This window comes from Thunnus thynnus, chromosome 6 (genome assembly GCF_963924715.1).
Source record: "Thunnus thynnus chromosome 6, fThuThy2.1, whole genome shotgun sequence".
In the NCBI taxonomy this organism is placed as follows: domain Eukaryota; kingdom Metazoa; phylum Chordata; class Actinopteri; order Scombriformes; family Scombridae; genus Thunnus; species Thunnus thynnus.
Window position 1 is genome coordinate 10,904,210 of NC_089522.1, and position 27,476 is coordinate 10,931,685.

At 41.0% G+C, this 27,476-nt stretch overlaps 1 protein-coding gene across 2 annotated transcripts; it reads left to right on the forward strand.

Annotated features, from left to right (window-relative positions):
- The first annotated feature begins 12,839 nt into the window (after positions 1-12,839).
- xpc (xeroderma pigmentosum, complementation group C) lies at positions 12,840-26,586 on the forward strand. Of its 2 annotated transcripts, none has more exons than XM_067591655.1 (14): positions 12,840-13,176; positions 15,071-15,361; positions 15,603-15,699; positions 16,625-16,709; positions 16,826-16,983; positions 17,201-17,321; positions 17,426-17,515; positions 19,278-20,132; positions 21,066-21,226; positions 22,034-22,115; positions 23,615-23,746; positions 23,974-24,143; positions 24,644-24,745; positions 25,001-25,211. In XM_067591655.1, exons 1-14 carry the CDS (start codon positions 13,071-13,073, stop codon positions 25,062-25,064), a joined length of 2,514 nt encoding a protein of 837 aa, XP_067447756.1. In that variant the 5' UTR covers positions 12,840-13,070; the 3' UTR covers positions 25,065-25,211. The 2 variants fall into 2 exon arrangements, with proteins under 2 accessions (XP_067447756.1, XP_067447754.1); XM_067591653.1 differs by having other exon boundaries at positions 12,842-13,176; positions 24,644-24,737; positions 24,994-26,586.
- Positions 26,587-27,476: the final 890 nt, after the last annotated feature.

The following is a 27,476-nucleotide window of genomic DNA, read 5'->3' on the forward strand; positions in this document are numbered from 1 at the left end:
CTCTGTACCGCCGTGCAGCTGAGGGATTGGAGGTGGAGTGGCCCTCTCCTCCCCCAGCTCAGAAGTTGTTCTGGTTCACAGGGTTTTTCCTTCCCCTCAAGCCAATGACAGTTAAAGACAGACCACCAATGTTCACTGACTTTGTCTCAAAGTTCGACATGGAACAAACTACCCACATCACTGTGCCCGGCTATGGACAGTATGTGGATCTGGATGGAGCTGAAAAAGTTGGTTTGGTCAATCCTCCGCCTATGGAGTTGAGCAGTCTTTGGCAGCTTATCTTGCCCCTTCCCACAACCATGGTGTGGGTGACCCCACAGTCCGCCCATCCAGGCACTGCAGGTTTTCTGCAACTCAGCTGGAGAAGACTTACTGAGTTTGGGCAGGTACCACCCGTGCGCTGAGCTCCGTCACCGTGCTTCAGACATAGCCATGTGTCTGGTGGAGCTTGGGAAATTGATGCCCCCCGACAGTCCACTGGCAGCCCTTCTCAACAAGGTCAGAATTGCCATGGATTACATTCTCTTGCGTTTCTCACTGTGTGGTCCTCTCCCTTGGCAGAGGGATATCATCCACGGTGATGGCGCAGAGGCATCTCTGGCTGACTCTCTCCAATATTCCAGATAGGGACAGGGCCGTGTACATGGATGAGCCAGTGTCTGCTGAGGGTTTGTTTGGTCAGTCACTCAACGCCATTCAAGCGAAGTTTTAGCTGAGGAAGAAGCAGACAGATGCCTTCCCAGACCTTATGCAAAATCAAAGCAGCCTGCTAGCGCTCACAAGACAGTGACACCAACCACTGCCTCCCCTAAAGAGGGCAGCACTGTCTGCAAGCTCGAGTTCCCAGCCAGTGAAGCAGCAACCACCAGGTCAAACTCCACGCCATGCGGTTGCATAGAATGAGTGTTGCAGGTGGAATTACAAATATCAAGCACCAAAGATGAGGTAGCTAACCTGCGAGCTAAAGTACACAAGCCGGAGTCAAAAAGTAAAACTCTGGAGGATAAGCTCCTGGACTTGGAAACCACATCTTGACTGAACAACCTGAGACTGGTAAACCTTCGGGAGGGTGCCGAAGAATGGGATCCATGTTCTTTTTTGGAAAAATGGATTCCAGAAGTACTGGATGCTGCAACTCCACAATCCTCAGTTGTTTTAGAAAGGGCACACCAAATTGGGCCGATGAGGGACACCAGGGCACCACCGAGAACACTAATAATGACGTTTCTCAACTACAAGGACAAGCTGGCAGTCATTGCTGCTACATGGGCTAAAAAAGACAATCAGGTCAAGGACCAGCAAGCATGGTTTTACTCTGACTTAGCTGCAGGATTACACCTGAGGACATCTGAGGAAACAATTTGACCCCGTCCACCAGGAACTGTGCAATGTAGGGATCTGATATGGAGTCATTCACTCTGCAAGACTGTTGGTAACATATAAAGAACAAACCTACACTTTCACAACCCCAATCAAAGTACAAGAGTTTATTAAGAAGATTCACAAATACGCCAGTGGGTGCTTAATACAAAATAATAAAACAGTAGAATATTTGAACATGGCAATATATGTGACCTGAAAAACAGTGCTAACACAAATGACTATTACAAAATCTATTAAACCAGTGTTTTGAATTTGCATATATTAGCACCATGGAAGCAATATCAGTCATATAGTATTTTCACACACATACTCATCCATGCATAGGCAGACATGCATACACATATACATGCAAAAACATACACAATACACACACTGAAATATTAAACATACACTTTATACTGGTGTTTTAATTAACATGTGGGACAAAAAATATATTATGCACACACATATATTAACAGACAGACATACAGATGGAAAAACACATACTAAACACTACACATATTGAGCTGTTAAATATACACTTTATGCTAATGCAGTAATTTACATGTGGGTCAAAATATATCAAGCACATACATCTATTCTAAGGTATAAATATGCATGCAAAAACACACACACTAAAAATACCACACATCAAGCTCTTAAACATACACTTGATGCAAATTTTGTACTTAATGTGGGACAAAATAGTTAAAACTATTATGAAGTAAAGATTTAGAGCAAACCTATCACACATGTGATGAGTGTTATTTGATGTCAAAGTAAGGGTAGCAGCATATTCTTTTGGGTGGCACCCATGAAGGTGAGAAAAGGGTTCATGTTCAGTGTGTTGATGTGGGTTCTAACATCCAGGTTTATCATGTTTCTCTGTAAGTTTATTTCCATGTTGCAAGGTACTCTAATATTCTTTGTTGGAGATGTCTCCAATCTTAATTTCGTCTCTGCAGAGGTCTGCAACAGCTTAGAAAAGTTGAACAAGTCATGAATAAAATAAAGGAAATAGACTCCAAAATTGTATTCCTACAAGAAAGTCATCCTTTGGATAAGGACAATAAAAAGATTAGGAGGAGGTGGCTGGGTAGTGTATTCACAGCACCAGTCTCATCCCGGGCTAGAGGAATTATGACTGTTCTTCATAAAACCGTCCCATTTCAAGTGAAAAATGTAGTCAAAGACACAATAGGGAGATATTTAATAGTCCAATGTTCTCTATTATCAGAAAATTTTAATTTAGTAAACTTGTAGATGATCCTAACTTTTTTATAGATCTATTCCTTACTCTCTCAACATTTGCAGGACAATACATAACAGCAGGGGATTTTAATTGCACATTAAACCCTAGTATAATATTGTGGTCCTGGATCATGTGTCATGTTGTCCAGTATACGTGGATAAAAAATTGACCCACCTAGATGGCATTTTCAGCACAAATGGTTACAAGATGAAGAATTTGTAAAATATAAAGGAAAACACATAGATTAGTTATTTGAAATTAATACTTCACCAACATCCATAGAGAGTGGGAATAAATTAAAAGCTTTTCTCAGAGGACATATTATTAGTTATACAGGCTCAATTAAAAAAGGGCGTTTGAGGAGAGATTACATTTGGAATCTAAAATATAAGACTCTCCAAGAAAAAGTTTATGAGAAAAGTAATTCACAAATGGAAAACGATTTACTGATTTTGAGAGCTGAATATGTTGTCTAGTCTCAGAGCTGCTTCTTGTCTTTTATTTTATGAACAGGGCAATAAATCGGGCAAATCATTAGCATGGGATATTAAACACTTAGAAACTAAAGCATCAATCACAAGCATGTTGTTGTAGATCCTATAGAAATTAATGATGCCTTTGAGGTTCATATAAAGAATTATATGATACAACAAATTAATTTACAAAACCTAAATAGTTTTTTGGATGAACTCCCTATACCATGTATCCCAAATGAATATAAAGAAGATCTGGAGCTAGAAATTAACAAAGAAGAAACTGGGCACGCCATCGATAATATGAAATCAGGAAAAAGGGCGGGAACAAATGGTCTTCCAATTGATCTGTATAAGAAAATAAAGAATAAATTGCTTTAATTGCATTTCAGAATGACCTGAGTCACTTGGTCACCTGAGTCTTCCATCCTCTATGAACACTGCTTTAATTATTTTACTGCCAAAACCATATATACACTCTAACAAATGTGAGAACATGAGACCCATAAGTTAAATTCTGAATTTAAGATAATATGTAAGTTTTTAGTGAAATGTTTACCAAAAGTATTGCCAAATACCATTAATAAAGATCAAAATGGATTTATAATGGGAAGGCAAGGTTTCCACAATGTCAGAATAATATTGAATATTATTCATTCTAACAAAGAAATACCAGATACAGCACTTCTATCATAAGACACCAAAAAGGCCTTTAATAGGGTCAAATGTTCTTATCTTTTCAATGTATCAGAAAGATCTGGGTTCGGAAATAACTTCATAAAATTAAAAGACTGACCTACAGCCCTTCTTCTACAGTGCTGCAGGTCAGTTGGCTAGCTGTTCGCTTCCTCAATGGCGCACATGCGCAGCCTCACCATGGGTAGAGAGAACCGTTACCACCGGTTACTGGTTACAGTTCCGGGCGAGACCACCATGTTGCCCCACCATAGTCAACACAGTTGTTGGAGACGAGGCAGCAGCAGTACTGAAAGAGGAAATAAACACTCTTTTGAACAAGAGAGCAGTACGAGTGGTTCCTACCTTGGAGGCCAACAAAGGTACAGCTGTTATTCCATTGCCCTGAAGAAAGGGGGAAGACCTCGTCCTATTCTAGACCTACAAGTGTTGAACAAATACCTACAAACTACAGACTGAAAAGTGCTTCCATTTTAGTCCTCTATTGTGGATGTTTTTTGATATTCCTTCAGGAGCTGCTGGATAAGAGTCTCTCCCTTTCCACAGTTAAGGTCTATTCGGTAGCAATATCTATCTGCCTGTCATGTTGGCTTTGATAGAGTGATGCCAGGCGCTCACCCTCTTGCAATGCGTTTCTTAAAGGGAGTCTGCTTGCTGACGCTTCTGCTAAAGTCCAGCGTCTCCTCATGAGATTTGACGTTGGTGCTTGAGGCTCTTTGTGGTCCTCCATTTCAGCCAATTGAGTCTATAGATATGAAATTTCTTCCAAACAAGATTTCACTGCTTCTCACTTTGACCTCCGCAAAGCAGATGAGCGACCCCCATGCTTTGTCTGTGCATCCCTCTTATACCCAATTCAGTTCAGACAGCTCCAAGGTTACGTTACGCCCAAATGTGGCGTATTTGCCTAAGGTTATCCCTGCAGCCTATAACTCTATGGCTTTTGAGCTCTTGAGCGTTTGTCCCCCTCCTTTTACATCTGAGGAGCAGAGGAGGTTGCATTCCCTGTGTCCTATGCGTGTGCTACGTGCCTACATAGACCGTACTCAGAGTTTACGTTTAAGTGACTAGTTGTTTGTCTGTATGGCCAATCCGGCTAGAGGCAAAGCCCTGTCTAAGCTGCAGCTTTCTCACTGGATTGTGGAGGCTATCTCCATGGCTTACAAAAGCAAAGGTCTTCCGTTGCCTCATGGTGTGAGGGCGATTCGACCAGGGGCATGGCAGCATCTTGGGCTTTGTTTAAAGAGAGTGTTATCTATGCTGCAGCCAGTTGGTCTTCACCATTTATGGTTTTACCGTTTGGATGTGACAGCCCCATCGTTAGCTCATTCTGTCCTTTCTGCTGGGTTTATGATGCACTAGAGTACTGGAGGTTTTACTCCGGTTCGGTGAGTGAGTGAGTCTACTTAAAGGGAACAAAATGTTATGATTATAACTTCTGTTCCTTGAAGGAGAGGAACAAGGTACAACACTATGTTGCCCCGCCTCACAGCTAGGCTCAGTGAAGAGCAGCTATCAAACTGAGGGACGACTGTGGTGACAGGAGTATATACAGTATATGCAGGCAGGACCTCACACCACAGGTCATCTGCTTTAAAGGCGTCAATAGAGGTGTCTTCAGTCAGGCCACGCAGGGGCGGGATATCCCATATTATATGTGTGTCGTACCTCATTCCTCTCCTTCAGGGAACAGAAGTTATAGTCATAACATTTTGTTATTACAATTCATGCTGAGAGGGACATGAATATGTGTACCAAATTTCATGCCAAATTCATCCAATAGTTGTTGAGACATTTCACTCAAAACCACAAATGAGCCTCATGGTGGCACTGGAGGAAATTCCAAAGGATCACCAAAGTCATTAGTGTGCATCGTCTGGGCACCATGAATGTTTGTACTAAATGTTGTGCCAATACATCCATTAGATTTTGAGATATTCCAGTCTGGGCCAAAGTGGTGGAATGAGTAGCAGACATCCGTGGAACCACAGCGATGTCATGGCTAAAAAAGGTCTTTTATGTATGACGCACATTTTTAAAAGAATACTATACTGTTGGATTTCAGACAGCTGGGGTTGGAAATGACCAGCTATCCAAATTAATGGGGAAGATGAAATGAGGGAGTTATAGATCATTTTATAAATAACACCTTCAATTCATTCATAGTAATCTCTGCAAAAAAGTGATATACTGTAGATATATTTTCAACTCTCGCATTCAATGTCATCCCAGCTAAGATGTAAAACACGATTCTGACCTGCCTCGAATCATCTAAAACACTCAGGGGGGTCGTATCGGTTGGCATCCCATCTGTCTGGTATTGCAAACATTTTAAAACAAACTTCACAAATATAATTTGAGCTGTGTGTGCTGTGTCATCTCTCATTCTTCTTTATTATCCTATCCATCTTTCTCTTTCACTCTATTTAACTCTGGTTTTTAAAACATGATTAAACCGGGGAGTTCAGAACAAACCCATCTGACTTTAATGGCCTCCAGAGAAGCAAATGATCCTTAACAGTGATTTTACTTTTAATTTCGTAATCAGGAATGAGGACCAAAGGGGATACTTAATTTTCTCTCTCTTTTGCATCTCCTTTTCTTAGTTTTTCCTCCCACACATATTCACTCCTCCTTTTTCTCACCCCTCCATCCCTCACTCTCACCATCTCCTATCTTCTTTCATATCTTGCTCTCTCTCATCTGCCTCTCTTTCTTCCTCCTATTCCTGCACCATCATTCCTCTTCTTTCTCCTTCCCCTCTTGTGTCCTCTGTCACCTCCTTCGCCTCCTCTCACTTCTCCTCTTCCTTCTCCCCCCTCTTCTTCTACTATCCTCCCCTTCTGTCTTAACTGTCTTTTCCTCCTTGCACTCCTTCCTCCCTGCACCTTCCCCTCTTCACCTCCCTCTCATCTCCTTCCTCTCATCTCTCCTTACCCCCATTACCTCCCTCTCCTTCTTCTAACCCACTTGTACCATCCATCCTGTCTCCCAGTCTCCCCCTGAGGCTCCCACCTACACCTCCTCCTTCCCTCTTCCTCCTCCTCCTCCTCCTCTGCCCAGCCTGACGTGGGACCAGATCAAGGAACTGTGTTGCCGGGAGTAACGGGGATTGAGAGCGACGCGTTGGAATGCAACTCCAGCCGAGCCCCTGAGAACAGGAGGAGGAGGAGGAAGAGGAGGAGGAAGGGGCGGTTGAGAGCAAGTATTTCCACTTTATCCCTGTGAAGTGTTTCTCCCAAATACTCTCTTTTTTGTCCTGTCCTCTTTTTGTTTTCACCTTCATCTCTCATCTTTCTGTGTCTCTCTATGTTTTGTCTAGAGACATTTTGGGGTCCTTCCCCTCCTCCATCTCTGAGAGGAGGCGCCAGGAACCATTATTCTCTATCTTTATCCCTCTTTTTGCTGTCTCTCCTCATCTCCTCTCTGACTTATTCACCTGTATCTCCCTTCATCTTTTGCACACTTATAGCTTGATTTGTTTTTCTTCTCTTCCTTTCATTATTGCTTGATTTGGATTGTCTTCTCCTTTTCTTTTCTTTGTTATCTCTACTCTGTCGTGCGACTTTGGGGGCTTCAACAGTATTTACCGTCTGTCGGTCAGGCCGCACACCCAGCCGTCTGTTTGTCTGGCTGTTCGCAGTGTAAATGCCAGTGAAAGAGACAGAGGGAGAGACAGGGAGGGCAAATACACGCAGATGCAGATGGACACACACTCAAACACGCACACACACATTCCCTCGCGCCACCGTGCCACCATACACACACACACACAAACACACACACACTCTCTACTTTATCAGCAGAATGAAAGTGCTTTCTGGCGGTATTTGAATGAGACAGAAAAGAGCCCTATTCAGCCCCACTGCCCGGCTTTTATTAACACTGCCCGTCACTGAGGCGACATAAGCCTCCCCTCCCTCACACCCCCTGTCTCTCTGTCCACACACACACACACACAAGCGCTAGCACACAGACACACACACACACACACACACACACACACACACACACACACACAGAGAAGCAGAGGGAGGTCTCCTGCTCAGGTATGATGATGCCCCCTCCTCATCTCCTCTCCCTTTTCTCTCCCTCTCATCCCTCTTTTTCGTTGGCTCCTCCTCACTCAGGGGCTTTTGTTACCTCACCCCCTCCTCCCCTGCTTTTTTCACCACATCTCCCTCAACTCTCTCTCTCTCTCTCTCTCTCTCTCTCTCTCTCTCTCTCTCTCTCTCTGTCTCTCTCTCTCTCTGTTTGCCTCTGTCGCTGAATGGAAATACGCACAGATGCGTAAAGGGGCGGTCAAACTTCACATATCCACCGGTGGCAGCGGCAGCATCACCGAGCCCGTCTCTCTGGGCAAGAGGACTGAGCAGAGGACAAACTACTATCTTGGACAAGTGTTGAGGCCTCAAGCAGAAGTGGCGAGAGCCCCGAGCACGAGCCTGGAGCCCACCTGTTTGAGGTCGGACCCTGTTTGCTCGGATCACCCGGAGCCCCGGCAACCCGGCCGGAGGACGCAGGGAGTGCGGGTACAGAGGCGTAGGAGGACCCCGCGGTGTCCCGGCTCGGATGCTCGGATGGATGCTCGCTTCTTTTTCATGCAGCTTTTTTTTTTTTTTTCTTTTTTTCTTTTTTTTTTATTTCCTCCAGAGCTGCTGTTGCTCGTCTGTGGCGATCCAGAAATAGCAGCAGCCCGTCTAGAGGTTGTATGAGGAGGCGTCTGAAGAGGTTTATTTGCAGTAGTTCTTTTGTTGTCAGCGACGAATTTGCCAGTGTTGTGTCATTTTTTGTGTGTCTCTCTCGTCGCCTCTATTTTGAGTTTCCAGCTTTGATGCCACTTAGTCTGCCGGAGTCGTACTACTAATTAGCGGCTTGATTGACAGCTCGGTAATTGGATTTATTTCATATCCGCTCCTTGAAGTTGTGAAGCCTCTTAAGGCGCGACAGGAATGGCTTCTCAGGCTTTATTTCTGTAGAAAACAACAAGAACACACCTGCGCTAGACTTGTGGGGATTTTTCGGGGGTTTACTCTAATTTTAATGCAGCCACTTGCCAAATTCTCAGTCCTTTTCCAAGTCATTCCTGGAGCCTGTGAGGCCCAAGAATCCAGGACAGATCAGGTTATATATTTCAGACAGAAGAGAAGGATTATTTAATATTTCACCATTACAAAACATAACCTCCACTGCAGAAATATTCCTCTTATTGAGTCTGTTCTTTTTTTTTAATCTTCTCTCTCCATTTCCTTCAAGTGCACTGTGACTTGTTCCAGGAATGTTCCAGAAAATGTGGCAAAATGAAGAGGGTCACCACCTTGGTATCAAAGACATAGCTCTTGATTAAACCATAACACTGCAACAAGTTGGTTGCTCTATGAAACAATCCTCTTTTCTAAATTGTTTTTAAAAAACGTTCTTACACTTAATCTGGTTGTGTTAGCAGCATGTGGTTCCTAACCAAGAGGACAACAGGTGCCACAGAGCTTATTGGTGGAGGAGTTGACCACTCCCCTTTAAGAACAAATTATTTAAATTAAGGTTTTTTTTATTGAATCCTAATAGTTGGCTTTACACCAACACAAAATGTCTGATTTCATGTTTTTGTGGCACAGGTCTGGAAAATGAAAATTGTGGCTGTGAAAAAGTGTTTAGATCTAATTAATTGAAAATACATACAGCCTTCAAAGTTTAATATATGTGAACAGAATGTATATAGAGAGTAAATGTTTCAAAATCTGACCAAAATCATTGTGTCGATTTCAACTGTTTACTTGCAGATACTTGTGGCCAAGGAGGAAACAACATCCCAGCTGACCAAAATATATTTCAAATGAATGTCATCAACATGTATTAAAGTCTAAGTATAGACATCCATCAGGGGAACAGGTATGCGGGTTGCAGATTAAAACACTTACGCCAACAAAGGGTTCTATTTGTGCCCTTGGAAAAGCTGAAAGGAGGGAGAGTGAATCCCAGTCATTTACTGGCAGCAGGAGAGATGGATGGATGTTTACTGTAACCCGATATCCAAAAACGATGCAAAGAGACTTTTTGTACTATCCAAAACATGGTAGTGTATAAAGGTTAACAGGTCAAGATTCTTCAGATGCATTCTATACAACTGTGGCTCGGTCTGATAATTGTGGGCAAAGAGCTGTACAGTTGAAAAACCTGCTGCCTTGGAGACAACACTGTGGGGAAAGAAAGCCCACTTCAGTGCTCATTGGGTGGACGTCACACCCGTTGCCACACCTCGACAGCAGGTGGCATCACTCGTCCTTGATGAGGCTTCACGTGCTCTCCCTCTGACTCACACAGCGTCTGTCTTCTGGTCAGTCAGTCGATCAGTCCTTGGCCCGCTGTGATGCTGTATTCCCAGTATGTATGCAGGAACAAGTGTCGTTTTCTATCAGCTCTGTGTGGTCCTTTCTGGGTGTCCGTGTCCTTTGCCTGCTGTTATCCTGTTTTCTAGTTTTGCAGGCCCTTGGATATTATTCGGATGTCTACCCATCTATCATCTCACTCTGTGTGTGTGTGTGTGTGTTTGTGTTTGTGTGTATGTGTACTTGCTCTTAAAATCCAGTCTCCCCAATGCCCAGTGCGCTGTATGGCTTTTTATTCCTATCTGACTGTACTGATGGTTCATATAGGGATGGAAGCCATGCACCGCGCTGGAAGCACAGCGCACTGGACCATGGATTTAAGCCCTGTCACCTCACACACACACACATGCAAAAACAAACAAACACACATACACACACACACACACACAAAAGATATATGTATAAGCACAGTCTCAAGAGCCTACGTGCTCACAGAAGGCAATGAATGGATGCACACGTCCAGGAGGCCGTGAAGCGAAAACCTGTCACACACTCAGAGATATGGATGCACATGCACTTCACACATAAACATGTATTCATTTATGTGTATGCATGCAATAGGTATGCATATGTATGGGTATGGTGCATGCATTACACACACACACACATACAGGGCACTCACACAGAAATGGTCCCCTGCTCCCATCAGGTCCGTACTGCAGCGAGTCAGTCTGAAGCTGTCTGACTGTATCAGCTGACAGACGGCTTTCTGAAGTGAAACACACACATCTGCCACAGAATCCCAACAAGATCGATATGGATGACAGCAGAGCCCAGTGAAAATTAAATTGATGTGAAATAAACAGAATTGATTCGGACTGAAGACGCAGAACTCGTTTCAGGGAAACCACACAGACTCGTCTCAAAATAACAAGATAAAGAATGAATTTAGTCATGGTCTTTTACCCACTTAGTTCTTATTCGGGGTCCCAGTGGGGAGAAGACATATCACCGCATGCACTGGGTGGAAGGCAGTGAAAAATCCAGGACATGGCTGACACCGAGAGATGACCATAACCACATTTTCACATCTGAAGCCAGTTTAGAGTTTGAAGTCCTTCTGATGTAATTGTAAGGAAAAGTGTGCAAAGGGGATGGGAATATAATCAAAGACTTCTATTTATTAAGGTAGACTGAGACGTTGTGATGCTCCAGTTTCAAAAAAGTAAAACCCAAAAAATTAACTAACAGCAACTGTCTATTGATAATACCTTTATAATAGAACAGTATCAGTGCACAGGCCTGTCACACTATTAGAGGAAACAACCTTTTCTATGGAAAAAGACATTTTGGAACAGAGCAGAATTTCATCAACCCTTTAAAAGAGGAAATATTGCACTTTTATCATGGTGTGAAATGACCGACTACACATTCAGGACTTCAATCTGTCACATCTACTCAGGATGACCTGTAATCATAGGTGGAAACTTAGAGTAGCTCCTCTACTTGTGACATGGCTACCAAAAATCCTTCATTATTAGCCAGGTGATTTTATCAGATAGTTGGCCAGAGTTGGCTAATGATCTCATGGTCCTGTTCACATTTCATTCACTGTCATACTGAGGTAAAACCTGCACCAGAATTCATAAATGATATTCTTTTCTTTTTTGTCTGATTATCGCTTCATTTCCAACACGTTCTTCCAGATACACAGACTGTATACAGGAGAAAGTGACCCAGACCACTGATAAATAAAACATTAGAAGAATACATCGACACTGAAGGTCTCTTAAATTATATTTTGTGACTTTTATTAGAGTAAACTTATCATGGGACTGTGGCCCGACCTTGAACTCTTTAAAGGACAATACTGGTGGCTTTCCATTGTTACTGTAAAGTATACATTACACCTCACATACCAGCTTTCTAAAGCATGCTGTAGTATTTTATATTTTTAAATCTTTCATTATTCAAGGTGGCCATTGATTTTCATCCATGACAGTTAAAGATGAACTAGAAACATGACATTGAGTTTGAAAATCACGTCTTTATTATTACTTTTTTCAATCAAAAGTTACATCATCATTATGTAGTAATGCAGCTGAAGGTGCAGACAGATTAGAAAAGTCAAAGTGCTGTGGGGTGTTCGTGTCCTGGTAGAAAACTGCAAAAATTGGGTTTATGGCATGCTCTTGAAATGGTTTGCTAGAATGTAAATCATGTATGATTACTAGTAAATAAAAAAGAAACATGTACAAACTCTTGTATAACACTTTAATGCCTTAAATATTGAGGATCTCGAGGCTGAAGTTTGGACTCATCCCTCTAGCTGAATGCTTCAAATATAAAAAGATGAATAGACACTATCGTTGCCAGACGGTTGTGTAGCCACACAGCATGAGTGTCTCTTTTATGAAACCCCATGAATATAGCTATTAATGTGTCACTGCAAAAACTATCAAAGGTCAAGGTGATACTTTAACATCAGATGAAGTGGAATAGAGACAAGGGCCTCATATGTAGCACAACAACGCCCCTCAGTGTCGAAAAGTGGTATTACTTTGCTCAAAAACCAACCACAATGTATATAAGGGTTTAGAGTTGTCCTTCAGATTTAAGTTAGCAGCATAAATGTAAAAATGTATGTCAGTAAAATTGTAAATAGAGAGTTTTGAGGGTTAAGAAAAAGAGCAGTAAATTAGGACCACCGACGAAGAAGAAGAGGACCGGACGTGACGTCAAAGTCATGTCGCCAAAACAACCGGTGCGCAGCGTCTGGTGTTATGAAAGCTTTTGAGTGAAATGTTGGATAACTGCTGTTTCCTTTACTCTTACACAACTATCCGTGGTTGCAGCACCATGTGGAGAGCCGAGGGACTTCCGGTCGTCTAGATTAGCCAAAATACTTTTTTAGGAAAAGTGTTTTTGATTGAGAAAAGTGACGGAATAGACAGAGACGGCATGGCAAAGCGGAGAGAGTGTGCAGAGACACCTGCAGATACAAAGAAACTGAAGCTGAAGGCAAAGAGCAGCGGAGCGAAGGCAAGAGCTAAGAAGACTGATGCAGGTACAGAGAAGACTGATGCATCGCTCTAATATGTCACTAATGAACACAACATCTCCCCCCGTCTGTTGCAAAACAAGCCTGCACGTTTGCACCCAGGAAATGAACGAGAAATCCATGAAATAGCTCGAGTGTTAAAACAGTGTAGAAAAACTCAGATTGCAAAAGAAGGAGGGACACACTTTACTTTCTTTAACAGTAGAGGGGTGTGTGTAATCCTGACTCTATGGATAGAGTTGCAGACTTTTTTTTTACCTGCATGTATCCTGCTAAACGTGTCCTATTAGCTGGTGTTTATGTTGTGAATTATAGCTGATTGTTAATATAGTAGTATTGGTAATGTAGCTTCCACAGTTTCATGCATTGATACAGATAGATGACATTATCAGCTGATACATTTTGATATTTTTCCACTATCAATATTTATGTATGATAATATGGAGATTAATGGAGATATATTAGTAATAAATTATCAAACGTATTTAATTCAATGACCTTTGCTCTGTTGTCTTACATTATGTAAATGAACAATTCACATATCAACACAAAAGCTTCAATCACCAACGTTACAGATTTTTACAATTTGCCATGAATCCTCAATTTGCAGAGCAGACTTTTGTGAAACAACGTGACATAATATATATATATATATATATATATATATATATATATATGATCACAATATGATTCCAGTAAAATTGAATTATTGTCCCTAGTGAGTTGATGATTCTGTTTATTTTGGCTCTTGAATGGGTAAAAATACATAAATAGTCAGTGTTGTTTTCTTATCGTGTCTACCAAGAAGATACTTTTCAAGCGAGCCATTGTTCAGGTGCCTGGATGGATGATGCGCACGGTTACTGGAGTGGATGCGTTGGCCTACATACACATCTGTGCTCCACTTCATCAAAACATGTTTTTGTGAAAGAAAAGAAAAAAGTTTCTCCTTAAGTTTGATCTTTATCTTTTAAAATGGGATAAGTCACACAACAATCTCAGTAATTGTTTGTATATCTTCATTTTCCTGCTGGTTTTTTTCTCTCATGTTTTGCTGTTTTGACTTAATTTGAGTGTTTTTGGATCTGTCTTTGTCGCAGTTTGAAATGCACATTTAAGCATTGCTCTTCCTTTTTTTCCTGAAATCACAGCAACAGCGTCGTCTCAGATGTGGTTTTATTGCTATTTGAACAGCAGCATCATTGTTAGTGGGCTGTATTTAGTAAACAACATGGTTCAGATGATTGGAAGCCTGTTTCATATCTTACATGTTTCATGACTGGTGAGTCATTAATTGAGATAAACCCTTACTGCTTCCTGTTGTGAACCTCAACCACCATCACCATTGTGCTGTTAGTTTTAGTTTGTTAGTAATTAGTTTTGATTATTGTTTACTCTTGTTTGGTTTTTCTCTTGTTGATAATAATCTTTTCCTGTGGCTTTTAGATAATTTTCTCTGGACAAAAACAACACCGTATTATGTTTGCTTTACAAGTTTTCTTTTATATATAACACTGTTTCTCATGATGTAAAAGGCTGTGCAGAGGCTGGCAGACAGGATGCAAAATTAACTTTTTTGTCCACTGGTCAAATGGCTAATGAATGTTCACATTTTACCAGCCACTCAGTAGATTACCGTTGTTTCTTTGGCTGGTGAGTGAAGCAAATCTACCAGTCATTTGCATATTTTAGCAGCATTTGGCTGGTGGATGGTGCTAATTTTGTGCCCTGCTGGCAGAGAGAAGATACTCTATGATGGTGATCTGGTTCATTGCTAAATATAACAGCTTTAAATTAAAAGGATTTCTATTATCGTTGGCCAAAAAAAGAGACGTGGAAGACTGAAAGCATTATTCATTATGTGAACACAGCTGCTAAAAACCCTTGTCTTTCATCACAGAGAAAGAGGAGAAGATTGAGAGGAAAGTCAAATCCAAACCACGTTCCTCCACAAAACGAGCTGGAAGGAACACCTCTTCTACCACATCCTCCTCCGCCAGTGCTGTCAAAACCAGTAAATACTTCCTGTCACCAGCGAAGGAGGAGGAAGCTGACAGTGAAGATGACTTTGACATGGTGACCTCAAAAGCACCTGTGGTTACGATGAATGCCAAGAAACCATTGAAGCAAGAAGAAGAGGATGAGGAGGAGGACAGTGAGGAAGACGAGGATGATTGGGAGGAAGTGGAAGGTAAGTGAAGAGTCAGTAGAAAACAGCGTTAGTCTGTTGTGTGTATGAATTAAATCATAATATAATATTAAACCTTTTCATTGTGTATATGTAAAGCAAATTCTCTCTGCAGGTGAGAAAGTGTGGTTGTGAACGCTATTCACATTATAATAATAATAATAATAATAATGATAATAATAATAATAATAAAAAGGAGTACAACACACTGGGAAACTGAAATGTATGTATGTGTGTTGATCAGAGTTGGCTGAGCCTCTGGGTCCAGTGGAGCCAGCAGAACCCGTCCTGCCCTCTCAACCAGTGGAGATCGAGATCGAATCTCCAGAAGTCAGGAAAAAGTAAGTGAAACGTGTGTTTGTATTGTGTTTGTACTGAAAATACATGTGAAAGATTGTTAAGCAAAGATATTTATCGCTAAAAACATTTTATGCTATTTGTGTATTTTTACCACATACTTAATGTCATTGTGATATATTCAAATATCGACCAGGTGGCCATGATTTTAGATCATTCCAGCATATGGCAATTTGAGCCATGCCAGAAGAAAAAAAAACAACATAAAAAATAATAATAATAATATTAAACTGGCACAAACTCAATAGGGTTATTATCTTTGGGGTTTGAACCCTAATAATTAAAACATTTTTTTTTTAAAGTAACTATTAGTATAAATACAGTTATATTATCCATGCTGCATGCGTTATGTTGAGACAGAACGTTATATTCTCACTTAAATAGATACAGAATAATAAGAGCACATAGCAAAGATAAACATGGTTCTCTATAACTATGGAGATCCTGTAACTGTAATTTATGGAAGAATTGTGATCTGTTTCAGTTTCAAAGTTTTCACCGGCTGAATTCATTTAGAAGTATTTTGTTTATGACTGATTTTTGGTTTAGTAACATCCATCTGCTTTTGTTGTAAATACAGTTCAAGGAGCATCAGCAAACTTTTTAGTCCTGAAAAGAAAAAAGGTTTTCAGGCAGAGCTTAGTCTTACTTAGTCTGGCTTTTAAGATACTATCTCTCCATGTTCTGTGTTAGAGTGCCTTATTTTCCTTTTCTATTACAATTTTTTTCATCTTCAAGAGCACCTTGAGGGTTGATGGACTTACTTCATGTGAAAATGACTCAGCACTTAGACGCTGTTAAAGTATGATTACAAACACACTTGTGTATGAATTACAAAGCCAACTGGATGCACGTCTGTATATATCTTTTTTAAATGTGTGTTTCTAATCATTGTTGCTGATTGGCCAGGCAGAAGAGGCAGGCTGAGTTCGAGGCGTATCTGAGGCGAATGATGAACCGATTCAAGAAGGACGTGCTGGCAGACACGCACAAGGTGAAAATACACACCTGCGCTGTAAACGTTTGTCTGTGCTTCTTCCAAATCTTTGTGTGATTTGAACTCACCACAGTTGGATTTCAGTCACTACTAACTTCTAATTGGTCTCTCAGGTCCACCTGATGTGCCTGATAGCCAGCGGGATGTTTCGCAACCGTCTGTGCAGTGAGCCAGACCTGCTGGCCATCACTCTGTCGCTGCTGCCTGCCCACTTCAGCGTGGTCGCCAAAGAACGCATCGACCAAAACTACATATCTGGACTGCTCAAATGGTGTGTGCTCATCAAATGTTAAATGTTTAGTATGTAAATGGTGCCTGAAGCTTCTTTTCATGGCAGGATGTGTAAAACACTAATAAATGTTTCCAGTGATGCAACCAAATCCTCTCCACAGTCATCAACCTCATCATATCAGTTATTATTACCTTTGTGTAATCACTGATGTATCTTTTATTGCCATCTATTTATTTTAATCTCTCTTCCTCTCCAGGTTCAGAGCAACATTCACCCTCAACTCCAGTCTTCCCTATGAGGAGCGTCCAGACCCGCAGGCTCTGCTGGAGAGGCGGCTGGCCAGCCTTTCAGCGAGAAACCATCAGGAGATGACTCATGTTGGTAGTTTACCTCAAGCCTACTAAATGCAACACAGCCTGTGCGTGTAAACGAGTAGATTTGTGAGGTAATTATGCTCCTGTGTGTTTTATGTTTCCTGCAGCTGTTCTTGTTGGTCCTGAGGTCTCTGCAGCTCTTCTGCCGCTTGGTACTTTCTCTGCAGCCGATCCCTCTCAAACCCCCGTCAGCCAAGGTACCGACAATCTGTTATTCAGCTCTTTAGAGGATACTGATGTAATTACACAAGCCATATTTAGTCAAGAGCTGCAGTTTAATGTACAGAAAATTCTTTCCTTGACTGTTCTACTCAAGTAATTATATTCAACACTTCTGAAAGACATTAGGAAACAGTGTTCATACATTAAAAGGGTCCCACAGGCCTTCCAGCACGTTGCAATTGACATCCATGTACAGTATGACTGCTAATTATAACTGAAACTGCAGTATAAACTACTATAATTTTATTAGGGCAGAAATAACAAGATATTAACAATGTCATTAACAATTTAGCAAATACAAGTCTGTGCTTAACTGGTCCTTACACTGCTTTGGGCCAGGTCTTTGTTATGTGTGGATGGCAGGGTTCAACGTTGTTTTTTCACTTGCCTGGTCGGGCAAGTGGATCAGAAATCTACTCACCCAAAGTCAGTTTTTACTCGGCCAAAATTGTTTTATTTATTAGCAATTATCAAATAACAACAAAGACTAAAGTTAATGGTCATGTTTAATCTTTATTTAAGTAAAACAAACAGAACAAGCACAGTGTCATAGATGCGAAGCAACAAACATTCTTGCATATCGAGAATGGTATGGCCCATCGCCTAAGATTCACTGAACATTAAGTTCTTTTGATCAGCCTAGTTTCTTAAATGTTTCTTGTTTTCAAGAGTATTTATGGCAGTGAAGAATTACACGCTCCACTGATTCCTCTATTTAACAGTGCTCACATAAACCTGAGGGATGTTTGTTTCACACATCACACTACTAGCCTACTCAGTTCCTGACTGGCCAACAGTGCGTACGAATATTCTCCGATGCGTGCAAGTGGAGGGGGCTGTGCTGTGCGCCAGAGAACGAGAAAATAATTTATTATACAACAATGTTCGAAAAAAAGTTCTCAGCTCAAAATTAAGTAATTGTGTCAATGAATAAACATTGCCACCAAAATGACACGTTCGTTTGATATAGTAAAAACCAAGGATAATCATATATTTACACCTCTGTTGCCCCCATCCAGTGTTCAGGCGCCTCCATGTTCACAAGTTGTAGTAACTCTGTTGCCCTCAAGCTCTATAAATGTGTTTTACAATACCCATACTCATGATTTACACCTGTAAGCTAACTGGACAGCACGTGCCATTGGTTGATCAAAGATGTGAGACTCCCCATTCGTAAGTGAAATTCAAGTTTCACCTGACACCAAAAAATCAATTTAGCAGACTTAACGACCACTACGTATCAATGCAATTTATGAAACACGAGCTCTGCAGATTCTGATAATTAGTTGGACTATTCTGCATGTGACGACTTACACAATGATAGAAATCAAATATGTATCAAACTATTCAACTGAGAAGAAACATAATCTATTTTGATCACAAAGACATATACAACCAATAATTGTTCAAATTGTAGACAGTTGTACTTTCTGTTGTGCACAAGTAACAAAATGTTTTGAAGAATTTTACATATCGTTTTGACGTCTTAAACTGTCATTTTAGAATTGAGCCAAAGCAACTGAGAAAAACTTATTGCATAGTTTCATTTCTAATCGTAACCAAATTTGCAAAATTCATCAGGGGAACGACTCAAACACCTTCTCTGTTGTTCTACAAAGTTTACACATATTTCCCCCACATGTGTCGGCTCATTACAAACTGATTACATAACATGAGCTGAGTCTTCTGTTCTTACAAATACACATACTGTACATATCTCTTGTGTCCTTTCTCCAGGGCAAAGGGGCTAAAACATCTTCTGGTGCCCAAGGAAAGAACCAGGGAACATCCAAGACCAGCCCACAGGAGCCGAAGGTGTCTCCTGGCACCAAGAGAGCAGCTGGAGGAGGGAAGGGAGACAGAGGAGGAAAGAAAGCTAAGAGGAAGGAAATAAAAGACGAAGATGAGGGGGAAGAGGAGGAGGCTCCAACATCAGGGCGGCAGAAACCGAAGAACTCAAAACGCCGCAGCGTCGCCTCAAAGGTTAGCTACAAGGAAGAGAGCAACAGTGAAGCGGAAAAGGAGGACAAGTGGCTCAGTGATGAGGAGGATTTTCAGGTGACCAGTGAGGAAGACAGTGAAGATTCAGAGGGCGGGGCCAAATCTAAAAAGGGGACGAAGGGGAAAGGGAGGAGCAAAGCTAAAGTGACCACAGCCCCAAAGAGAAAGAGCGGGGGAGGGAAAAAACAGGTGAAAAACGAAGATGACAAAGAGTGTGAAGAAGGAGAAGATGGTGATGAAGAAGAAAGAACGACGAGCAACGGAAACAAGCGAAGGAGTGGGAATAAGAGAGAGGGGCCTGGAGCCGACGAGTGGTTGGAGGTGTTTCTGGAAAAAACATCCTCCTGGGTTTGCGTAGACGTGGAACACGGTGTCGGGATGCCTCATCTCTGCTCCCAGAATGCAACAGCGCCGGTGACGTACGTGGTGTCAGTGGACGGGGACGGGTTTCTGAAGGACCTGGGAAGGAAGTACGACCCCACCTGGATGACATCGTCCAGGAAGAGAAGGGTAGAAGAAGAGTGGTGGGAGGACACGCTCGAGCCGTTCCTGGGACCAGAGGATGAGAGGGACACGAAGGAGGACAAGGAGGTGAGACGGACATCCAACCTCCAACACATATGAACTCAAACTCATCCTGTCAAACACACACACACCAATTTAATACTCCAATTTGTTGCTGTTATGTATTCTGTTTTGCTCTAAATGCTATTTTGCACACTCTTTTATCGCTGTAACACATTTTTCATTTCTACATTTCTACTAGTGTGTTGTGTTAATAGTGTTAGTTGTGTATGTTTACATAATTCTCTTTTCTCATTTGGATCCTTTTACTCTTTCCTGTTGGAAATCCCCTCTATCTCTGAGTAACACATCAAAGGAACACAAAGTTACTGGCAAACTGGTCAGCTTACACATTAAAAGTTGAGGGTATTGGCATCAGATGTCTCCCCCGCCCAGCAGACTGCTGGTGCTGATAGTAGACAACTATAATTGACTGAAAAGTGGAAAAAAGCAACGCTAAAGCCCAATAATTAGCTGTTTTTTCTGCAGGACAGTTGTAAAAATGTACATGATATAAAAACAGCACACTGTTTTTAACCAGTAAAAAGCAATTTTCCTGTTTACAGCTAAACATCAGTAACAAATTAACAAAATAAACCAGATAACTTTATCTGGATAAGCTGAATGGTTCTCCTTTTTCGGGCAATGTTATGTATAAGTAGTAAAAGATATGAGAGTGGGTCTCACATCAGGTATTTACATCAGTAACAGTGAGGAAAAAGACGTCCAGAGTAGCCCTGAATATAGTCTCATTCAAAGCATGAAAAGTTTAGATGTCCTCGCTTACAAAAAGTGACAATTCAAACTGAGTGCAGTCTAAATACCAAACATAAAAATGCATCATTCTTCGCATGCAAGGAGCTTCTTACTTTACTCACAATTGGTTCAACACTGAACACCCCTTTTCTACTTATTAACACCATCCATCTTCTCTCTGTTTTCCCCATTTTGCCCACCCAGATCCAGAACAGGCTGCTGAACAAACCGCTGCCCATCTCTATAGCGGAGTATAAAAACCACCCGCTGTACGCTCTAAAGAGACACATGCTGAAATACGAAGCCATTTACCCCCCCACAGCCACAGTACTGGGATACTGCCGAGGAGAGCCAGTGTACTCCAGGTCAGTAGTAAAACAGTCAGTCGTGGATACTTTTTCATTAAATCACTTCTCAGGATGCGTCACAGGACATATTTTTATACAGCATCATCTCTGTTAAACCAGTTTCCTCTCATTGCGGATTCTGGTTTGTACAGGATTGTGAAAGGGACATTGTTTTTGGAAGCAAACTGGACATGTTATGAATCACAGGGCGTACATGGAAACATTTGCCATAAATTTGTCAGTTATGCGTCACGGGTTAAACTAAAACATCACAACTCGTACTGTAAACTAGGGTGTCATTGAAGTTTAATGACGGTGTTTATACTTAGTTGGTCATATAAGGCCAATGAAATATTTTATTTTACAAGTTGTAGCGTTAGTTTTAGTCTGTTAGTCTCATTGTGGAAGAAAGAGCAGGTTCAGTCTGGACTTCTGGTTCTCTGAAGAACGACTTCATTTATTGTTGCTGTGGAAGATTGGTTGACCTGCATGTTTGAATGAATTGTTTGAGTATCAGTGGCCACCTGGTGGTGCTGTTATATTAGTTAACCTGTCATGTGCTTGAAGCTGTGTTCATCTGCAGATAGTGATCTAGCTGTGAAATACATCTCCTTTTGACTGTTAATGCTTGTTAGACCTTATTCACACTGGGAACTAAGTGCTTTAATCTTAAAATACACCCAACATGCACTCAAAAGACGTTGACTCTGTTTGGCCTCAAGACATGAGCAAAACATTCAATTCTTGAGGTAAATAAGAATTTCAGTGTGATAAATATTTTTTTTCTTATTCTTCTCATCACATTTAAATGTTTGTTCTCTCTAGGGATTGTGTGCACACCCTCCACTCCAGAGACACGTGGCTGAAAGAAGCACAAACTGTCAGACTAGGAGAAGAGCCATATAAGGTGAGAGAGAAATTTTCTCCAATTTAGTTTTCTTATGTATTTATTTCCTCTTTTTTTTTTCTCCTCCAGCCATGATTTCTCTTCTCTGTTTGTTAGTTTCTTGATCACTTCTGTTCCTCTCTAACTTTATCTCACACTAGCGTCTCTCACTGTAGCCAAATCAGTTCAGCAGGTTTTATTTGCATGATTTCATGACTGATACCAAAAAAAAGAGGAACAACATCAGGAGCAGTTAAACTCAAACACTCCACTGATGTCCATATAACCACCAAACACACAGTTAACCAGAATTAACCACTATTGTTCCATCGTAGCCTCATCCCTGACATTGAAGTGGATGAGGAGGGTTGATTTGAGCTGTGTGTGATGTGTAGTGAGAGTCCAAAAGAGCAATGTTTACCTCACTATGCAACATATTATTCAGTTTCAAGAGGGAACTTACTTTCTGCAGTGTAACCACAAACTTTTCATGTATTACTCAGAAACGCCACTCATTACTTGCAGGTTTTCCCTCTCATGGTCAACTGCTGTAATATTGCCTCTCACACAGGGACCAGACTGGGTGAACTCTATGGGGAATTTCCACAAATTGAATTGATTGAGAAATATAGTGGGGCCCAGGAGATATTGCCTCAAGATATAAACTTCATGATATAACTTAATGAAAGCCTCCCTGACATGAAACAAATGAGCACATGTAACAAAGTTAGTTTTGTGGTTTTGCAAAGCTAAATTCTTGTCAGTGTATTTCCAGCTATACTTTGGGGAGAAATGATGCAATTAAATCTCTTAAGTTTGTCTTAATTTGATCAATGAACAAAGTTGCACGCAGCCAAAACCTGAGAGTGAGTGAGTTGTGTATCTTGATATTTCAGCAGGTGAGCACTGATTAGATGGTAAATGGCTGCATTTACATAGCGCTTTTATTCAAAACGCTTTACAGTGTTTCTGCTGCTCATCACACACTCACACGCCGATGGCAGCAAGATATCATACCAAGGTGCTGGCACAACCATCCGAAGCAATCTGAGGTTCGTTATCTTGCCCAATGACGCTTTGACATGTGGATAGGAGGAGTCAGGCTAATCTGAAATCTGGCTTTGCAGAAGATAAAGCAGAGAAAATCATTGCTCTATTAGGGTTTTTACATGCACTGACACTGAAATGATGTTGTGCTTTTAGTTGATGTCCAGACTAACCTGTCTGCAGTGACACAGGAGGACATATTAAGTATTCACCCTCATTCACTTCCTTTAAATGCAGATCTCTGCCCTGTGCTGGATGCTCTGTACTCTTGACTGCAGGCAAACTGTCATGCATACATTTCATAAGCCAGTAGTAGAGAAGGTTTAAGCAGTACATGCTGGTACATTAAAGTCTTTATAGGCTGGTGAGTCATAAACAGATCAGCCAGTGGTAGGAAACTTGGTGGTTGTGTAACAGAAAGTAGGTAATGACAGAATATATATAATGTCTTCCACTGTGTGTCTCTCCGTCAGATGGTGAAAGGCTTCTCTAATCGTTCCCGTAAGGCCAGGATGATGTCTGAGATGAAGAACGAGAACGACCTGGCTCTGTTTGGAGAATGGCAGACTGAGAAGTACCAACCGCCTATAGCTGTGGACGGAAAGGTATTAATAAAGAACTAGAATGATGAATAAATAAATAGGGTCACTTAAGCATTTACAGTGATACTTTTATGAAGGTATAACCAAAAAAAATGCTTGGCATTTGTTCTTGATAAATGATGTGAACAATCGATCAAATATTAAAATTGTTATTGATGAGCTGTCTGTCTATAAATAAATTGCCTAAATCTACAGTCCGGTGGTGTTTACCTGTCATTTGTTCCCTTCAGGTTCCCCGTAACGACTACGGTAACGTCTACCTGTTTAAGCCCTGTATGTTACCGGTGGGCTGTGTTCACGTCAGGCTGCCCAACCTGCACCGTGTGGCCAGGAAGCTGAACATTGACGCCGCGCCTGCAGTCACAGGCTTCGACTTCCATGGAGGATACTCACACGCTGTGTAAGACAATGCTGTGACAGTCCCCTCTGAGACAGAATTAGTTAAACACGAGGAAGAAGGAGAATGTAATCAGTATGGGAGCACGTCAGTGGATTTACTCCCATCCCATCTATTTTATTTACTTTCACATATGGATATCGCTTGCTCTTTAAGTGTAGCTGTATTATTCTCAGTGAGCAACCTTCTCATCTCATTTATATATTAATATTAACACACATTGTTGCTCCAGGGTTACCTCAGTTTCGTTTTTTTTTTTAACTCATGATGCATGCTTAGGAATGTTTTCACTCTTTCTCTTTGCTCTTGCAGGTGAAACTACTCCATCCTTAACATCTGCGTAGTGTTGTCAGAATAATTAGAATAAAATTATTTGTCAAACTTTGTAAAATCTACTCAGGAAGTTAAAAAAAATGCAGTTGTCACAAAAAAAGTTAAATATGTGAAATGTGAGAGTAAAAAAATACTTTGTTTCATTCACATGTTTTGTTTGTGTGTTTCAGCACTGACGGTTACGTTGTGTGTGAGGAGCATGAGGAGGTTCTCCGAGCTGCCTGGGTGGAAGAACAAGAGCTTCAGAAACAAAAAGAGAAAGAGGTGTGTGTGTGTGTGTGTGTGTGTGTGTGTGTGTGTGTGTGTGTGTGTGTGTGTGTCTGACTGTGTGGGTTTTATTGTAAACTAATTTGTGAATTTATTAGAAACTAATAACTTTATATGACCATGCACCATGCATGACTGATTTTGCAGTCAAGGTGAGGACTGTAGTAATTAAGAACCAGACTAATTTCGTGTAAAAGCAAAACCAGTCATTTAAACCACCACATTATTTTTTTTTCCCTCTTCCACTTTCTAGAAAAAAGAAAAGAGGGCGATCTCCAACTGGACTCTGCTTGTGAAGGCGCTCCTGATCAGAGAAAGGCTTAAACAGCGTTACAGCAAGAAGAACGAGGACCCCAGGAGCCTCACTCACACTAAAGACGGTGGAGACGAGAATGGTTTTTCGTCCGATGAGGAGGTGGTTGAGGGTGGAGGTCCTGGAGCCATGACAGCGGCTGAAACTCTGGCCATGTCCTGGCCCCAAAACAGACAAGCAGAGGAGGACGGAGGGAGCGTCAGCGGACTGAAGAAGCCTAAACGACAGAAGAAAGGGCAAGAGAAACATTTGTTCCCCTTTGAGAAAGTGTGATGTCAGAGATCAAAAAGCTAAAAGCTGGCAGAAATAATTCACTAAACTTCTCAAGACAAGAGACCTTTCTAGCGCTCTGTAGCACTTGAGTTTACTTAAATCAAGATTATATGATTATATCCTCACATCTACTGAAATTTACTTTGGAAGATGTTCACATCTTGAAAGCACTGTGTGCCTCAGGTGGAACAGATTTGAAATAATTTTTGCAGGTTTCGTCAAACCTGCAACCTTTGATATTAACACTATAAGGAGGAGAAGAAGAGGGAAAGAGAGGAGGATGAAGAAGGAGATGAATGATTTTAGTGAACTGATCTGCAGATCGATCTGTTTTCCTCCACTGTGTGTATTCTTGTACATATTCCCATAAGCTCATGTTCTGCATTATTAACTCTTTGTATGAGAGCTTAATGGAGATTAAGTATATCAAATCCAGCAGGTGTGTTCAGAACTGTGTTTTCAGGGCGTCTTGGAGAGAACAAACTCAACATGAATGTGAGAACAGGGAAGTGTCTTTTACAGTTTCAGATGTGTGTTTAACATCGCATGAAGACACACCTGTTATCATTTTACCTGGACAGATGTGATACACCCAGCCCTCCTGCAAGTATTTAATGGGTGACAGTATTTCACATGGCTGGTTGTGACTGAATCTAAATGGAAATGTGTCATACTGTCAACACACGATACTCTGCAAACACCTCAAGGCTGTAAAAGATCAAAGTTTCACAGAATCTACACTACATGCTGCTAATTGATTATAAGCTGATTGAGACTCAACATCATTCTTGCTATCTCATATGCTGTCTTCACTCCGTTAACAAGTGGCACACCTGGACCTCGTTACTGGCTGGACTGTACACCATGAAACCGGACTGCCTGAACAAATATCTCCAGGTTGTCACATTTTCAGCCACGTCTTTAGCTCGGCCACTGTGCATATTTGAGTTGATATAATTGCTTCGGGGTTGTAGATAGTCGTCACGAATGCTGTACTTCCTCCTTTTCTCTCTTTCCTTGTTGGACTTCCACATCCCTGGAGGTTCACTTGTTTTTTTGTTGTATTCTGTACCATTTATCATGTTCAGCAACTCTTACTAATCTCTTTCACACTTTTGGTCACCATTTCACACTTTGTCTGTATATGTGTTAGTAAAAAGCAGATGATGGCTGTATTTAAAATGGTAAACAGTTTTTGTATGAAAGTATTTTTGTAAGAAATGTTTGAATACCAGTAAAATGCAGAGCAGCCAAATTGAATGTTATAGTCTTTTAAATGTGTGAGTGTGTTTGTGTGCGTGTTAAATTATAAAATATCTCTGAGTGTGTAAAAGTAAACTCCAACCAGGATGCGACAGCCTGCTAAACACACACACACACAAATCCCCGAGGTGGTCCAGTTACACCCTCAACACACAGTATAGAAATAGCATCTTCTGACCTTTGCATATCTCTAGACCTTTTTGTAAAATTGGAAACTTTAATATGTCTACATCTGCAGGCCCAAAATATTCAGATACATGTGAAGAGACAGTAAGAAAACACTGACTGCCATATGAGGTAATACTACTACATGATAAAGGCTCTTTATATTGACCGGCACTATACAGAGGTCAAAATGTACATATGTTTATATCACCAGTGTGTGGAATTATGGTATTGCAATATGATTTCAAATTAACTATAGCATGTAGTTGATTTATTGAATTAAGGACTTTTGTATTACTGTGGAAACATTCCCTTAAAGCTTTCACTCGTTTAGTATTAACAGTTATTTAACTATGCTGATGTTTACCAGAGAGTCTAAACACACATCACAGTTTATCTGAGCGATGGACTGCCTGGTCCAAGAATCAGTTTGTGGAAAAGGTACAAGTAACTACAGTAGCACTTCTTCTACAACATCAACAATCAGAATTAGAATCAGATTTATTGCCAAGTAAGTTTGCACATACAAGGAAATTGCTTTGGTGTAGTGGTGCATGACAATCAGAACATAGAAAGTAAGAGAAAAAAACAACTATCTATACAAAGTAAGAAAAATACGACTACCAAAAAAGACAGGTGGTATAAGTAAAGAATACAATAAAGAATAAGTAAAAATCTATTCTATGTGAAGAGAGCTGTTGATGTACAAAAATAATGTACAG